The sequence below is a fragment of the Malus domestica genome, chromosome 10 (assembly GCF_042453785.1).
Source record: "Malus domestica chromosome 10, GDT2T_hap1".
In the NCBI taxonomy this organism is placed as follows: domain Eukaryota; kingdom Viridiplantae; phylum Streptophyta; class Magnoliopsida; order Rosales; family Rosaceae; genus Malus; species Malus domestica.
In genome coordinates this window covers 37,653,364-37,671,053 of record NC_091670.1, presented here as the reverse complement: position 1 = coordinate 37,671,053, position 17,690 = coordinate 37,653,364, and the positions used below count along the sequence as shown (strand labels likewise).

At 37.2% G+C, this 17,690-nt stretch overlaps 3 protein-coding genes across 3 annotated transcripts; 2 read left to right on the top strand and 1 right to left on the bottom strand.

The window, feature by feature from the left end:
• Positions 1-2,000: 2,000 nt before the first annotated feature.
• On the top strand, positions 2,001-5,280 carry LOC103446204 (PLASMODESMATA CALLOSE-BINDING PROTEIN 2-like). Its single transcript, XM_008385279.4, has 8 exons — positions 2,001-2,197; positions 2,595-3,193; positions 3,782-3,810; positions 3,904-4,138; positions 4,264-4,293; positions 4,570-4,601; positions 4,702-4,933; positions 5,039-5,280. Exons 2-8 carry the CDS (start codon positions 3,133-3,135, stop codon positions 5,062-5,064), a joined length of 645 nt encoding a protein of 214 aa, XP_008383501.3. The 5' UTR covers positions 2,001-2,197; positions 2,595-3,132; the 3' UTR covers positions 5,065-5,280.
• Positions 5,281-7,227: 1,947 nt separating this feature from the next.
• On the top strand, positions 7,228-10,265 carry LOC103446205 (transcription factor bHLH144-like). Its single transcript, XM_070806517.1, has 4 exons — positions 7,228-7,434; positions 7,858-8,012; positions 8,403-8,575; positions 9,281-10,265. Exons 3-4 carry the CDS (start codon positions 8,468-8,470, stop codon positions 10,004-10,006), a joined length of 834 nt encoding a protein of 277 aa, XP_070662618.1. The 5' UTR covers positions 7,228-7,434; positions 7,858-8,012; positions 8,403-8,467; the 3' UTR covers positions 10,007-10,265.
• A 3,768-nt stretch (positions 10,266-14,033) lies between these two features.
• Positions 14,034-17,405, bottom strand: LOC103446254 (beta-xylosidase/alpha-L-arabinofuranosidase 1-like). The gene is made up of 7 exons (XM_008385343.4): positions 16,879-17,405; positions 16,431-16,736; positions 16,113-16,282; positions 15,926-16,026; positions 15,464-15,805; positions 14,958-15,371; positions 14,034-14,817 (listed from the first exon to the last, which is right to left on the bottom strand). Exons 1-7 carry the CDS (start codon positions 17,335-17,337, stop codon positions 14,207-14,209), a joined length of 2,403 nt encoding a protein of 800 aa, XP_008383565.3. The 5' UTR covers positions 17,338-17,405; the 3' UTR covers positions 14,034-14,206.
• Positions 17,406-17,690: the final 285 nt, after the last annotated feature.

Here is a 17,690-nt window from a genome sequence, read left to right as displayed (position 1 = left end):
GCTTCACTAGTTGGCAGCCTTATGTATGCTAACATTTGCACTAGGCCGGACTTGGCGTTCATTGTTGGCCTTTTGGGAAGGTTTCAATCAAATCCTGAAGAAGCTCATTGGGTGGCAGCGAAGAAGGTATTGAGATACTTGCAGAGAACTAAGGATTTCATGTTAGTTTATGGCAGAGATGATTCATTGGAATTAGTTGGCTTTACCGATTCAGACCTTGCTGGAGATATGGATGAAAGAAAGTCGACTGGTGGATACATTTTCAAACTAAATGGAGGGGCTGTTTCATGGAAGAGTGCTAAGCAAACTATCATATCAACATCAACAATGGAAGCTGAGTTTGTGGCTTGTTTTGAAGGTATGAAGCAGGCCGTTTGGCTTAGAAACTTCATAGCCGACATGAAGATTGTTGACTCAGTAAAGAGACCAGTGAAGATGTATTGTGATAATAATGCTGCTGTATTCTTCTCGAAAAATAACAAGAGGACGTCAGCCTCGAGGTTGATGGATGTAAAGTTCCTCAAGGTTAGGGAAAAGGTGAAGAAGGGAGAGATAGAAATTCAGTATCTATCAACAACTGCAATGAATGCCGATCCTCTCACAAAAGCGCTGCCTAATATTGTGTTCAAAGGGCATGTTGAACAGATGGGTGTCTTAGAGTCTTTTGATAAGTGGGAGTGAGTTGTTTTGAAACTTGGAGACTATTGTTGCTGCTTCCTGATTGTTGAGGCTGCGATTTTCAAGTAAGGAAGTTGATCTTAAAAGTTAGTCATGATTGTTTTAGTTAAGACAAGCCAAATGTGTTTATTTAGTTTTTTGGTTTTCGTTTAGTGTTCAATTTTTCCAATTTGTGATGAATTGTTCCAGAAAACAAGTTTTATTAATAATAGTTTTGGTTTGCTAGAAAATCGTCTGGTGATTTTGTTGATGCATTCTTTTGAAACTATTTGGAATGATGTTTTGAATGTTACTGTTGACTGAAAACTTGATTTTGTTGAAACAAGTTTTGGCTGACAACAATGGGAGGAATTCTTTTGATATTACTATGGATATGAGATACAGATCAGGTATGCAGTAACTTTTGAATCGATTCTGCAATGTGCAGATTAGGTTCTAGAGTTCCATACTTTGAAATGTATGTCTATGTCAATACATGATGATAAGCTTTTCTTGAATTTGGACTTAGTGATCACTTCTATAAATCTTGAAAGATTGGTTCTCAGGTTTCATACTCAAGTGGGAGAATGTAAGATTATGAGTATGAATATGGAACTAATTATGGTGTTTAAGATTGATATAGAAAAGTCCAAATCTGCAAGCTATTATCTATTGGTATTTATGCAGGAAAAGTACATTGAGATTCTGCATAAACCTTGTGTGATTGGAACTCCGTACCAGAATTGATTTGGGACTGGTGTTTCGGTGTTAGTGGTTAAGTCTGAATCCTAAACCTATTCTTATAGGGAATGGTTAAAGGAGTAATATATAAGTCTTGAGCCACTGCCCTTACAAGAATACGGTTCATTGAGATCTCAAGTCCTATTGATTGAGAGAGCTATCGAGTCTTGTTAAAGGGTAGAAGGTTTCGAGTTCATATTGCTGCAATGGCATCATCGTCTGGAGCAAACTCTGCAGGTTAGTTTCATACTTATAGATTTACATTTTTCTTATTATGGTTTTGAGAATTGTGATTCAATTGATTGAATCTTTATCCTTGTAAAGTTATTCTTACAGCCTTAACTACCAGTCTGTCCTCATGCTTCTGAATTGTACCATCCAGATTAAAACCCATTTGACACCAACTATAGAGTTTGTCAAAAGGCCTATCTACTAACTCCAAGTGGAATCTGATAATTCTCAATCATGGACATTTCAACTTCCATCTTCATTCATAGCTGCTTCTTCATATTTTTCAGGTTCTATGATAGTCATGTCTCATCTAGCATAGACATCAGGAGATTTATTATAATACTATGTCAAGCTGCTCAGTATATATATGCCCCATTGTTTCCCTGTGATCACTAGAGGCATAACCACCTGTTTTTTCTATGGAGTAAAATATAATGAGGAAAATTATGGAGGCGACTCGTGTACTTTTGGGTTAAAAGGATAATATTACCCTTGAGGCACACCGGAACTTCTATATACAAGCAGCGGACAATCATGGCATAATCAAGGTCAACAGTGATCAAAAGAGGTATTTATTCAAAACCTATTTCATCCATCCTCATCAAATCCTCAACCTTCAATTCATTCAAAATAGGATTAATTCCCTAAATTAATTGATTAATTTCCTAATTAATTGCAAGATATTATTTTGACATAATATCTTGCAATTACACCCAGAAACCACCATATGTGGCCGGTTCCCATCTCTCCAAATGGGGCCGGCCACACCTTATAAATACTACCTCATTTCTCCAAAAACCTAAGTCCAATTCTCTTCTAAAATTCTCCAAATTTCTCTAAATACTCTCTCTCAAATTCTAACTTTGGCATCAGAGGTTCTTTGGTCAAAGCTCCCCCCTGCCTCCCAATTCATCGTGGGCGTGTGAGACTCTTGGCCTTGACCTAAGGTGTTAATTGTTTTGCAGGTACATTTTCGTCCAAGAAGGAGAAGACGGAAATTTGCATCCACACTTGCCACTGGTTGCAGTGCATGCAGGCTATCCACCTGTATGCATGCCACAATTCCAGAACGTTATCTCTTATAATTAGCTGTCTTAAAAAGGAATGCTTTCCCAATTCTATCCAAGTCTGCAAATTTGCTCAGATTCTCTTCATAAATGAGATAGCTTGAAGCCTTGAACAAGTAATTAATTTGACATATTAACATAATCCTCAGCACTATCTAAGACAGCACTAGTATTAAAGAAAAAAGGGCACAACATCATGAAAAAATTGGACCCTTGGTTATTGTAATATCTAGTAACCGATAAAAAAGCCGTTTGACCAAGAAAAGAACAAAGAAATGTGCAACAGGTGGCCTCAAAGTACTGTCATGCCAACCTTCATGTGCAATCTGGACTAAATGGAGCATATGAGATTGTAACTGCTACAAATACCCCATCTTCCCTCTTCATGAATTCCATATCACAGAGTTAGAGTACTAGTTCACGTAGTACAGAAAAAATGGCTGAGTTAGCTCTACCGTCTCCTATTATTTCTATCCTTCTTCTGTTCGTCTTCTCAGGTATGATCAAGATTCTTCGATTCCATCTTAAGCTGCAAAACTAGTTTTGATCCTTTTTATTTTCTTAACTCTATGCAGCATTTTACATTTGTAAATTTCCCCTTTTTCTGCACTCTCTCAAAATCTGAAATTGGTTTTTGATCATTTCGTCTCGGCCCTTACCTAATTAGTTCCTATAGTTTTCATAAGGTTACATTTTCATAGATGGTTTTCAATTGCAACGAATTTGGTCCCTGTAGCTTGTATGAAATCCGTCAAATTTACCTCTGATCTGCCAAGTGCATGACGATTTCCTACAAGGAATTAACGGAATTGTCGGATGCCATCGGATACCAAATTGAATGTAATGGTAAATATAACGAAAGTGTGACTTTGTGAAAGGACTAAAAAGGTGTTTTGCCCAAACTAATAATTATAAAGGAAAACTAATGAAAATGGTTTGAAAACTTTAAAATAAAGGATAAAGTGAATAGTACTAGGATTGACTTTTTAGTGTAAAAATGTAGTTTTTCGTTAAAGTTCCCTAATTATAATCCTTTGTCAGCAAAATAGCTTAATTATAATCCTTAACTTCAATTATTTTTGCAGGAGAGATTTCCATGGTGGTGAATGCACAGGTAATTAAGCCAGCTGAAACCATATTTTCATAACAATCAACAAATACTTAGATTAATTTAATTACAATTTAATTAATCTGCATGGTTTTGTAGAATGCTTGGTGTGTAGCAAATCCTGCAGCACAAGAAGAAGCCCTACATTCAGCAGTGGATTATGCATGCAGTTATGTAGACTGCACCCCAACAGTGAAAGGAGGCTGTTGCTTTTATCCAGATACATCAGTGCACCATGCCTCATACGCCATGAATGCTTACTACCAAAAGATGGGAAGAAAGCAATGGAATTGCCATTTCACCAATACTGGTCTCATTTCCTTGACTGATCCAAGTAGGCCATTTCAATTTCATATAATTTAATTAAACAAATACAAACAATTTAATTTGTTTCAAATTTTAAAAGTTTATTTCCAACAAATTAATTAAACGTTTTAAGGCTGTACCATATTGTTGCAGGTTATTATGCCAGCTGCACATTTGTGAGCGGTATGTGTTTTCAACAAGTTATACATTTTGACACTTATCGGCTCCTCAGGATAAGTCATTCTTCTACTTGCAATTCACAATTTGATCCATTGCAAAATAAAATTTGATAAAAACACGAAAATAATTTTTTTTTGCCACAGATATCATCTTTGATTGGCATGTAAGTAAGAATGGCTTCGTCCATGGGTAGAGCCAAGTATTTTCCTTTACGTTTCGTATGTAAATAATATTTGTATCTCTTTATATTTGTGCTTTCTTATCCCTTGTATTTGGCAGGAGGATCAGGACCTCCACTGCCACAGAAAAAGGTAATTAATCAAACCTAATTTCTCCCTCACAAAAACATAACTCATTTAAACCAAAATCTTAAATCATTCAAACAGTTAATATGTTTTTTTGGGTTTGCAGGACACTTGGTGTGTGGCTAAGCCAGGAATCCCAGATCCTGCGTTGCAGGAAATCATTGACTTCGCTTGTGGAGTACTAAAAGATTGCAGCAAGATACAAGAACATGGTTCATGTTTTTTGCCAAATACACTGATAAGCCATGCCTCATTTGCCATGAATCTTTACTATAAGGCTGACGGACAATACAATTGCGACTTCAACGGTGCTGGCCAAGTCGTCGTGACGAATCCAAGTAAGCCAATTTGTTTAGCATAACACACTGCATATCTTGTATTTTTATTTTTTCCTTTACCTCATTGCTATGATTCTAACAAAACGTGCTTGTTATATACTGCAGGTTTGGGTGATTGCGTCTATGTCTGAGACTATCAAAGCGTTTTTCTGTTATCGTGTTTGCTTCTTTTGTAGTCTAATAAATTTGTCCCAATTGTGGGGACTGTGGACTGTACCTTAGCTATAATTTGATTCGACTGTTAATCTCCGAAGCTTGAGCTTAGTTGAAGTGTTGAAATCCAGAGGCAGAGATTGATTAGTACTGCTTAAACTTTGCTAGAACGTATGAGTATGATGAGTTTGTCACTGTGTCTCAACTCGGCTTGTATTTGGGATGAGTTGCTTGACTTAGCTTGATATTTATGTAACAAGATTCGGTTGGACTTAACTTAGTGATACACATTGAAAAACAAACAGGGAAATAAGTAACATAAAATCAAGCATATCGCGTTTTATTGCATTGATGGAAAGTAATTATGTCTATATAGTCTGGCGTGAGTTCGATCCCCACCTATCCTCTTATTCCCTACCAACTAACAATTTAACTAATTAACACCATAGTTTATAAAGAAAAAGTAAGATAAAATCAAAATACATAATTAAATGAAGAAAATACTTGTATTAATTTTAAAGTCTAGTATTGAGATCAAGCAGCTTGTACCTCAACTCATATGTTGAAAGTATTAATTCATTCATGCACTTGAAGTTTTGTGTTTAATTTTCTTTTTAAACCCATTTTTTATATTATTCAAGCAGATAATCTCTCTAACATCACCACCTTACAAGAAACACAAACTCAGAAGTAACTTGAATTTTGTTTTTACTTGTAAAACCACTTATTAATATCATCCATCCGATCCGACCATTGTTTACGTAGATAAAGCGTGACATATAATAGTACATGAATTTTATTCCACTTCTGTCAATTCAAAGTTTGGTATGTGGTTTAGAACTAGAAGTTTATTGCCACTTGGCAGCCAATTATATTGCCACGAATTAACAATTTGACACACACATCGCCATCTTCCCTCGTCATTCATGCACCTTGAGCTTGAGGGGTCGTATTCACGTATGAATAAATTCGTCAAAAATATCACATGCAACACAAAAACGAAAAAAGAAAACACACAGACACAGATAGGAGTTAAATTTATAAACAACAATATAATTTAATTATTAACAAGTCATAAATAAATCCCAACGAATCCCAATTTTTTTACAGACCCCTAATTGAAAATTCCCCAACCCTATTCTCTTTTTCCATTGATTCCCTATTCATCCCCACCAGGTAGCCACCACCACTTGCTCCACCTCTCTCAACTTCGCCACCCACCAGACCACGACCACCTGGTCCACTTCTTTCCAACATCACCTAATTCTCTAATTTCAAATTTAAAGTAATTTTTCTAATATTAATTTAAATTAATAATATAGGATGTTAAACATAAAAGTTGATGTGTATTTGTTGAATATTTTAGATTCATAATATATTATAGTATGATTATTGGGATGCAATTTTATAAGTTTTCTGACATTGATTTTATGGTATGTTGATTAGTTTATATTATTTTAGCTTCGTGAATATGATTTTTGTTTTCATTAATTGATGTGTTGAAATTACAAGTATGGAACAATAGTACAAACGAAAATCACCTAATAGTTCGGAAATCCTATTTTGAATAGTTCCACTCTAATTCGGAATGGTTAAATGATAGTTTAGTATTTTTTACTGAAACATACGTTTTTTCCTGTATTAACAATTAAACTATCTTGACACATTTTCATAATATAAAATCTCGTCGTGGACAAATTTAATCTTAATGACTTATAATATTGTTTGCATAAAAATTATAAATGAAAACTTGTTAGTTTATCGTTTAATTTCTTAATATTATTTTTGCCCAAATTTTTTTGAGCTAACTAAAGCAAAAGCAAAATTATGGAAAGCATAATTGAAGAGAGTAGGGGGTAATAAATAAAGGCAAATGGAGCATTCACACGGGCAAAGAGTAGAGGAGTCATTTTTCCACGATACGTACGCATTCGTCAAACCTCGAGAAGGGGCCCCACATTGCCCCTGCACGCGTGCTCCATCCGACGGGCATCATTGCATCCGCAATAGACGGAAAGCATTTCCAAGGCCCCCAATCCGACGGCTCACACGCTCCGTGTTTGACTCCTCTCTGTCTCGGTCCCTTCACACATCCCAACGAAAACCCCAAAATTAAATACCCACCACTCCCCAAACACGCCCTCCCATTTATCTCTCTCTCTCTCCTCTCTCACACACACACACTCTCTCTCTCTCTCTCTCAGAGCCAGTAGTGGTAGATCTTGTTCAGCAGCGCGTATCCAGGGAAATTTTTGCTCAGAGAAAAGTACTCATTTCCCAAATCCGAAATCTGATCTTCTGCAATCGATAATCTGGTTCAAATCTTCTGTCTTCTTCTTAAAACCTAGGTTTTGCTCTGAAAGTTTTCACCTTTACATTTTTTCTGCTGTAATTTTTTGTGGGTTGTGGTTTTTGAGGGACTTGAAGGTTGATTTGTTTGCTTTTGAGGTCGTTCCTGTTGATTCACTGGATGATATAATATAAATGAATGATTTGGTTTGTTTTGGATCCATAATCTAGGGTTTTGAATTGGGATTAATTGTTTAAGTAATTTTTTATTTTCTGAGTGTTTCTGTGTAATTAGCTTCTGTTTATGTTGCTAGGAAACTGCTCAAATTAATAAATTATTTTAATTTGATTTTTTTTTTCTTTGCAGTTTTCTGATTAGGCAAATTTATCTTTATTTGTGTGTTTATTGTGTTAAGTGACTGGTGTGAAGGCATAAATGTTGGATAATATTTGATTAACTTTGGGATTTTGTTTCCATTTAGTTTTTCCCAGTGGAAGATTGAGAGGACTTACTATTAATTTGGCATTGAAGAAATAAAATCAAGATGCCGTGGACGTCTTCTTTTGTGAATTACAACAGGAACTGCGTTCGCTTGGTGGTGTTCTTCCGTGTCATACTGTAAATTGCTTCACTTTGGTGAGATTACACACATTCTGTATTGCAGTTTATTGTGCCTTCATTTGCTTTGTTCAAGATAGTTTTGTGTTGTTGATTCGGCTGACAGGATCAAGTTATTTTGTGTAAAAATCGAAACTTGATTACGCATTTACCTCCAGTGTATCCGATTTCCCCTACGGGCTTGCTACCGATTTTTTAGAGGAAACCGAATGATTTCTTATATGTTTATTTTAATTGTTTGATTGTTGTAGAACAAAAACGTCAGTTCGTTGATTCCTTTGTGCTTTAAGTTATTGGGGACAAGTTGATGTGTCTGTACTTCTTATCAAATGTGGCATTGTAGTTCGGTTTCTAATTGCTCTTTCAGTCTCATTCTAACAATGCGGCTTTGTGGATCGACTGCTGCAGGTGAAACTCTGTTTTGGAAGGATCCTTTTATTTGGTGATTTTTAGGGCTGGTTGGAAGAGTGAGAATGAACATTGGGGTAAACGTAAAGAAATATCGAGCTATAAAGGAAGTTGGGAAGATTTTAATGAGTGTTGGGGTAATTGCCTACTCTCACCAGATGCAAGTTTGTCAGGTACATCTGATATTCTTATTTCCCTGCCGTGGCATTATGTTGTTGTTCATCTTCTTTCAGCTTCGATTGATTGCAATAATACTTCTTTCCGCGGAATTCACTTACATTAAGCATGAAATAAGATTGTCAGTTCGATTTCATTTGGAATTCCATAGTTATTGGCATACTTTACAAATTTGGGTGAGCTGCGGGCAGGATACTAGTTTATTTAACTATTATTCCCATTTCCCAAGCAGTAATTAAGTAGTTATTAAATTCAATGGAAAAACATGTTTGCTGTCTTTACCAGGACTACGTATTGATATGCATTCAAATGATTGTTCTTGACTTGCATGCTTGATTGTACCACTATCAAGATGTTAAAACAAATTTTTTGATATCCTCTTTCTTTGCTCTCACAGGCTGAATATTTCCGTCAGTTGCTTAAACCTGTTACGTAGTATTATATCAAAAGCCCTCTGGACTCGGGGATTTGGTATAAACTGGCACTCTTGCGGTATTTATACATAAGAAGGCAGTTGTAGTTGTTGTGGTTGCTTTTGGTTGGGAATAGGTGGCTCTCGTGACCAAAATGGAAATAACTTGATTTGTAAACAGTTCTCGTATTATCTTTGCGAACCTTCATCCAGTTAGAAGTCAAAGAATCTGACACTTCAGTTGAAACGCCGTCTGTTAAGCTTTAATTACTTAGAATTTCTGATGCAGAGTGACCAGCAATTTGACCCCAACAAGGCAGCTCCGCCGTTTTCAAATCAAGTGGGTAATAATTACATGCATATTCCAGTTGCTTCTGGGTGTGGGGCAGTTTTACCTAATGACGCAAATCACTTTAGACCTTTCCATGGTGTTGAATTTCAAACCTCTAGCATCTGCCCGAAGAATTTCATTATCTTCGACCAGACTGATCATCGAAGTCAGATTATGTTCAATCCTGAAATTTCCCACAAAATTACTGGTCCTGCCTTTAACCTCTGTGCAGCTTACATCCAAGACAATCTGGGATTGAACGAGGGAAATATTGACAATAGAGAAGCATCGTCTACTCTGAAGGAGGACTCCGATGATATTGATGCATTGTTGAGCCTGGAAGAGGAAGAGCTGGAAGATTATGATGAGGAAGAGGTCAGTACAGCACGAACTCGTGGAAATTATGGGAGCTCATTCTCTGATTCTTGCTCCAGTTATGGTTTGAAAACCAAGAAGGAAAGGCTGTGTTCTTCACTTGAAAAATCTACTGCCATTGGTAGCAGTAGCAGCTGCAATAGTGAAAGGAAACGCCAAAAAATGAAGAAGATGGTGAGGACGCTGAGAGGGATTGTTCCTGGTGCGAATGAAATGAACACTGTCGCCGTTCTAGACGAAGCTGTTCAGTACTTGAAATCTCTCAAGGTTGAGCTGCAGAAGCTTGGAGTTGAGAATTTGAACGACTAAATGTGCACTTGAAGCTACGGTGGTAAGAACGTACTCTCTTGTTTTTTTCACTCCCCTCTCTTTTGAACGAAGGCGATTATCCCTCATGTTGTCACTCGAATCTGATTTCGGAGCTCTCTGATTTGTAGTATGGATGCTCATTTTCTTCTTTTCAGTTAATTTCGTATGGTAAGTTGCAGCTATCGACTGCTATGTAACTATGCACTATTTTCGCCACCCTCGCTTGGTTAATAAATCAGTTTGCTTCTGTTAGTTATAATTGATGTTCCATTTTTGCTTATATTCGTCTTGCAATTGAATTGAATTAGATAATTAAAAAAATTCAACGTATATTGAAAGCGGAGATGAATTGATTTTTTATTTTGAGGTGATCAGAAGGGATTAATGAAGGAATCCGAAAATCTTGTGGGGATTGAAAATGATGAGCTTCTTTGGTCTGTAAAATTAATAGTCTACCTTCAAGTCGGACAAAATTTTTTCAACGTGGTTCAAATTTTGTTAGTTATCCAGTTCAATCCAATTCGAGCACCAAACGAGCCATAACGATCTCTGTTTAATCCCTGTCGAATGAATCACAAAGACGTGTCAGTGATGTCGCTGCTATGTCTCCTTTCCATAGCTCTCACACTCAACGATTCGAAATCCCGGAACACGAACATCACGATCATGCATGTAAGGTGAATTCTTGCGTCTTCCCTCATAACCAATAAGCTTTCGTGTTTGTATTTGGTGCTGGATTCGGTTAAAAACTCCTCTCTTTTTTATACAAGATTCTGATGATCACTGGTTGCTTTATGTGAGCATGACTTGTTCAATTCCGTGTCACTGTCTTTTTTTTTCTTTTCTTTTTTTAATTTTTTCAAATACTCTTTAATTTGTATGGTTTTTTTTATGGAATTGGACCCTCTCCTGAGTCCAAGGAGAGGATCCTCCTGACCAAGGAACGTGAGCCATTGGATTTTTATTCAACGGCTACAACAAATAAAGGTTCTTTTAAAGTTATAATAATTATAATCGTTGAATGAAAATCTAACGATCCACATTTCTTGATCAGGAAGATCCTCTCTTTAGGCTCAGGAGAGGATCCAATTCGGTTTTTTATTAACTTTTTAAGGTGCTGGAAATAGTTGGGACAAGGATGGACGGAGGTATTGCCTCCTCCCATCCCTGTACATTTGTTTGAAGTTCCAATAAGATTTGGGGATGGTGGCGCACCATTGAAGACTTTTTTCCCACTTACCCCCATACTTCTTGCTCTCTAATTTTTGTGCCTTTTTGGCCCCACTCTTTGGGATCATTTTTGGTCAAGTTGGGACTCCCCTGCCCATCATCTCTTGCAGTTCACTTTATTTTTTGGTCCGTCTGTTATGGTGGCTTTTTGCTCATCCATATTCTACTTTATTTACTTTTGAAGGTTTTGAAAGGAAGGGCGACTTTAAGTTAATAAGGCTTACTGTTTTACGAGATTGTCGGGGGACTGTGTAGTTGTACTCTTGTTTTGCAAAGATGTTTTTCACGATTTGAATTCGTGACCTTTCAGTCACAAAGGAGTAAACTTTCTGTTCCGCCCAATCTCGCCCTTCAATATTTTGAAACAAAGGAAAGAAAAAAAAATGTAATTTTTACTTAAATTTTGTGTTCATGTTTCCTTGGCTCTTACATTTGGATGGAAGCCATCCTCAGTTGGATGTAATCATGGGAACTATTACTTATTAGTTGTAAGGTAAAGTCTTTTCTTTGGTTATATTGGAAGAAATTGATTTTCATCATAGCAACAAGATTCTGTCTCGTGGAGATCGATTCTTGCATACCTGGTGTGTTATTACTATTATATAGAAAGGGAGATGCAACGCACACTCTAAAAAAGTTATCAGTACACAATTATATAATAGAACAATAAAAGAGGAACGACTAAATAAATGCATGATAACTTTTTTAAAGTGCTAATAACGATTTACTTAGAAAATATGCAGGATTTTAACCATACTTTCTGGTAGAGATTGGTATTTGTACAGTTGTGATACAAGTCATCTACGAGGACTGCAGGGCAAGCTGGTCTGTGTGCTTCATCGTCGTACTTAATTTCGTGGCAAGTTTTGGGTCTTGTTCAACAAAATATTCATCAATTTATCTGCAGTTGTTAGGGTGTAGTTGAATTAAGCGTAGCTAAGGCCATAACCAAATGGGTAAACGTAGATGTTGGAATTTTAGATAGACTGACCTGAGGGAGCCCCACTCAAACGACACTGACACTGTCCTTAAGTTGTAATTACCACCTGCCTAATCCGTTAATATCTGCAATGACAAGGAAACCTTCCTCCCCCGGTACCCTGCCCACAAGATGTCTCTGACTTAATCATTTTGTTTGGCGAAATTGAGGTCAACACAACCGGCAGACATGACTACAAGAATTACTGGACCCTTATAGACTCTAGCGACTTGGTTGATAAGTTGAGTTTGGAAACCAGGAAGCAGGAGGTCCACTGTGTCCAAGCCCTCTGCCTCAACTGATAAGTCCAACCCACCAAACTATGGTTGCATCAGCTTCCTAGGAGATCCATTCTTAAGCCATGTTTCCGATCATGACCTTGGTATCATTGTCATGAGGCCCGACGACAGCTGGGTTTTAAACTTAGCAGAGTTCAGAGGCAGTTTCATTGGCATTCTTTAACAAAACATTTCCTTCTCTTGCTGCTTCTGTGGCTAACTCAATATGTTCTTTGTTGCATATATCCTTATTGCCAAGAGATTTGAAAGTAGGGTTTCCGTCGAAGTAGCCTACCCTCATAAGCAAAACATAAAGTTTACTATCATCACAAACTCAATTTAATATGTAATTTTATCTTTACACCCATTTAAAATATAAAAAACCAAACTCAAAGCATATGTTCTCTCCTCTGACGTTCCCTCCTTCCGCTAGGTCTGTCGTCTTTCCGTTCAATCCTTTATGATTTAATAGAAATCAAACACAAAGTCACAAACTAAAAGGAAGTTGCCTTCCAATCCACCCAAATTAATTAAGGAGATGGAAATTCACGTGAACTCGTGAGAAACAGAAGCCTAGAGGGCTGACAGAAACCTAATTATGTCCCAAAGCTCTTCAAAACCAGTTCCTGCATAATCTTAAAAAATTCTTCTATTTTGGTCCATCCAAAACACGTTGAAAATCATCCGGCCCTACATCACCTTCACTTTATTACCCTTCCAAACCGAAGTGTAAGCTTCACTTCCTTTTCGATTTCTGTTATTATTTGCTCTTTCGTTTAAATTATTGGGTGTGAGTTTATTGATAAATTTTAGTTTTATTGTTAATTGTACTTAATGGTGATTATGCAATAGGATTAAGAAGACAATCCACATTTAAAATTTAATTTGGATATATGGATACCTTCAGCGACTCAGCCATTAAATCTCGCCCAAAATCTTACCAGTTCAGATATAATCTGGACTAGTAGCAGTCAGTATATTGTAAAAGAAATATTTGAATGGCCGAGGAAATAGCTTGGAAACTGAAAAAACTATGGAAACGCGCGTTTGATGCCAAGAAACAGGAGTAAAACAAATAGCAGTTGGACAAGACTGCATATAATTTACCAAATTCTTTGGCTCTGTTAATTGAACCTAGATTGACTTGATCAAAGACATTGCTATTGTGTCATTGCTGGCCACATTTCTTAATTTGGTCCAAACTTTTATTTCACAAACATTGGTTTCATAGTTAGTCATCAAAATTGTCGATTTTGTACATATAAGAAATTTTGGAACTGTTTAATTTGGAGTTCTGTTCTACTTCTACCTCGTTTGGAATTATATATATATATATATATATATATATGCATTTTGCATTGGTTTAGATTGATTTTCTTAGCACAAAATATGCTTTTGAATTTATGAGTGGTAAGCAGATGTGTGCCCACCTCCTTGCACCTGAGTTCAAATCACCCCTCCGGTAATAGAGTTCAGTAGAAAATATACGAGTGGTAAGAGGAATTGTTTAGAAATCGTGTAGCGTCAATAGAAGATCAAATAGACATGAAGTGGATGAAAATCAGAAATCAAGAAACTCAACTGGCTACTGTTTACAAACTGATCTGAAGAGGGAAAGGAGGTGCATCAGCAGCAAGCCTACTGGTTATTCCACTAAATAATTATTTACTCACAATGAGCCTAAGACCAGTCCGAGTTCATTACAATAACAATTCACTCTTTAATGTTGAGTTGAATGGGGAAGGAGACGACATCATCTCCAAGCATAATAGTGTGTCTGCCTGATGTTAGAAGATTGTAAGCATTGTAGTTGACAACTCCCAAGCTCTTGCAGGCATTGAACACAAAGTTAACAGTTTCGCTCTTTCCGGCTTTCACAAAGACCCTCTTAAACCCAATCACCTGCTTGGTATGCGTAGCGGCGATGCCAATAGGTGGTTTTGAGTAAACGATGATGACTTCACTTCCATCTCTCTTACCCACATTTTTTACTTCAATCCCGAACCCAAATTCATGGTTGCATTCCAAGTCGTCGATAAGGATTGAAGGGCAAGGTGGCTTGTATTCATTATCCTTGTACTCTATGTCACGGCAGTGTTGGGACTTTCTCAACTTTATATCCAGAGATCTCTCTGCAGATCGCAGGGTGTAGTTGAACTGGGTGTAGCTAAGGCCATATCCAAATGGGTAAACTGTGGAGCCATTGTAGAATTTGTATGTACGACCGGGATAGCCTAGGCTATCGATTGGCCTCAATTTCATGGATGTCATGGGTAGCATATCCACATAACCAGCTTCGTACCATGTAAGAGGCAATCTTCCTCCTGTAACATAGTAAACATTTACATTATATCGTAGTGAGCAAGTTAAAAGCTAAGATATACATTTAGGCAAAAATTATGCTAAATGATGCAACATTATCATCAAATTGGACTAAAAATGTGATTCTTTTAGCGTTACGTACCAGGATTGTAATGTCCAAAAACAACATCTGCAATGGCATGGCCGCCTTCCTCCCCCGGGTACCCAGCCCACAATATTGCATTGATGTTATCATTTTGTTTGGCAAAACTGATATCAACACCACCAGCAGACATAATTACAAGAATTACCGGACCCTTGGAGACTTGAGCGACCTGATTGATAAACAGGGTTTGGTAGCCAGGAAGAAGCAGATCCACCCTATCCAAGCTCTCTGCCTCAACTGATAAGTCCAAACCAGCAAAAATTATGGTTGCATCTGCATGCTTTGCGGCTTTCATGGCAGGGAATATCAGACTATCATTTGCACATGCAACTCCATCACATCCCATTTCATACTTGACTTCTCCGTAGGATGAAAATGCATCGAGAGGTGAAGTGAATTGACAAGGAATACCTTAACACAAAATTGAACGGTATGTTTAGTTGAAGAGCATATCATGTTAAAGATGTACAACTTAATTGAAATCGTATGTTTAGATTCAATACCTGCATAGTTTCCAATCATTGCTGCTGTAGCATTGGCATGAGGCCCAACGACGGCTAGTTTTTTTATTTTCTTAGATTTCAACGGCAAAGTTTCATTGACATTCTTCAATAAAACGATTCCTTCTCTTGCCGCTTCTGTTGCTAATTCAATATGTTGTTTCGAGCACACATCCTTCTTGCCGAGAGACTTGAAAGTGGGATTCCCATCGAAGAAACCTAGCCTCATAAGCACCACATAAAGGTTCTTGAGTGACCGGTCGATTTCTACCTCCTTCACTTTCCCTTGCCTCACCGAATTCTGAGTGAAGTTTGTGTAGTAGACTCCACAGTCCAAATCCATCCCTAAAGTAATTAACATGGAACTTAATTAATCAAACCTAGTAATTAAGGACGAAATAGCAAGAACATAAGTATTCCCAAACAGAAACGGTTCAATAAGTTAATTTTGTAAGGAGTACTAGCCTGCTTTCAAAGCTTGTGCAGCAGCATCCTCCTTGGTGTCGCCGAGCCATTTGTGGCCGTTCACCATAACTTCAAGAGAGTCACAATCCGAGACTATATATCTGCAAGACATAAAAATAAAAAATAAAAAAATTAAATTCCTGCATGAAGACTAGCGGAAAAATTTAAAGGTGATTAGTATACGTACCCATGAAGATCCCAATCTCCTCTAATGGTTTCTTTCAAGAGCTTCGGATCAGCACAAGTGGGGATGCCGTTAACACGGTTATAAGAGCACATTACACTGCTTACATCACCATCCTTAATACACATCTCGAATGGTTTTAGGAAAGTTTCCGCCATATCTTGCTCTGTCACCTTTCATAACAAAAAGGAAAATAGGAAAATGAACTTAATTTGACATGATGAAACTTCGTTTTAAATGAAAAATGCTAGAAGACACATGAGTTATTAATGTGTTAACAAACTCATGTGGTTTATTATCTAACATATATTATAGACTTACCCTCGCATCAAAATGGTAACGATCGACACCGAGCCAGTTGTCTACATCGTAGGCGGCATAATGCTTGCAGCATGAGGAAACTTTTAGAGGTCTAGAGTTCAAATCTGTGGCATTCTCTGTGCCCTTAACATCCTGCAAGCCTCTGACGTAGTTAGAGGCATAAACGCCAACAACGTAAGGGTCTTCACCGGGTGTTTCCGTGGCTCTTCCCCACCTTGGATCCCTCACGACATTAACGTTGGGACTCCAATATGTCAATCCGGCTCTTCCTAGATTGTACATGGCTCTTGCTTCTGTTGAAACAGCCTAAATATTCATAAGGAACAAAAACCATTTAGTACAAGCAAACGAAAAGTAACTTTGAGCATTTTTTTGTTAGTGAAAAGTAACTTCCATGGCTTTTCATGTCATCTTTTACAACCAAAAATGTAGTGATGATAATGTATACCTGACCAATTTGCTTCCACAATGACTCATTGAATGCTGCGGTTGTAAGAATAACAGTGGGAAAGCTTGTTGCACCCGGAATAAGATCATCGAAATAAGTCCCGGGACCAACATTCGACACACCATGGAGTGCCTCAGACCACCACTCATACTTAGGCAACCCCAACCTCGGAACCCCCTTTGCACTATTTCCTAGTTGCCTCACTTTCTCTGCCAATGTCATCCTATCTACCAGATCCTTGGCCCTATCGTCATACGACAATTTGGAGTCGCAGAAGCCAAAGGTTGACACATCCAAGCCAAGGTCGGAAAACCTTGAAGGATCACATACATGAGTGAAATTGCTACCGCCATTGTTACCGTCTACATTTTTCGAGTCTAGAACTCTTCTGGCATTGGAAGAAATGACAAAGGAAGCAATAGAGAAACAAACAAGAAAATTAAAAATATTGATAGCCATGGTTACTATCTGATTGATGATGATGATTGACGGGCATATATTTATATGTATATAGACGCAAACTACTATTTCGTAAAGAAGCTCCCCTTATCCAGATGGTTACTTTCTGTTTTTTAAATCTCACGAAAGCTTACCTAATAAGATAGTTTGTTTGTTTTTCCCGAGAATTAAGATAGTTTGTTCAGTCAAATTCAATTCAACTTGAATTCACTTACACATTTCGGATATTACAGTTGAAAATAAAAGCTTAGGATAAATTTAGAATTCTCTACAATCTCACAATTTTTAAATACAACTTCATTATTTTATTATTCTCTATAAGAACGTATTTATAAAATTATAAAGGAGAATAA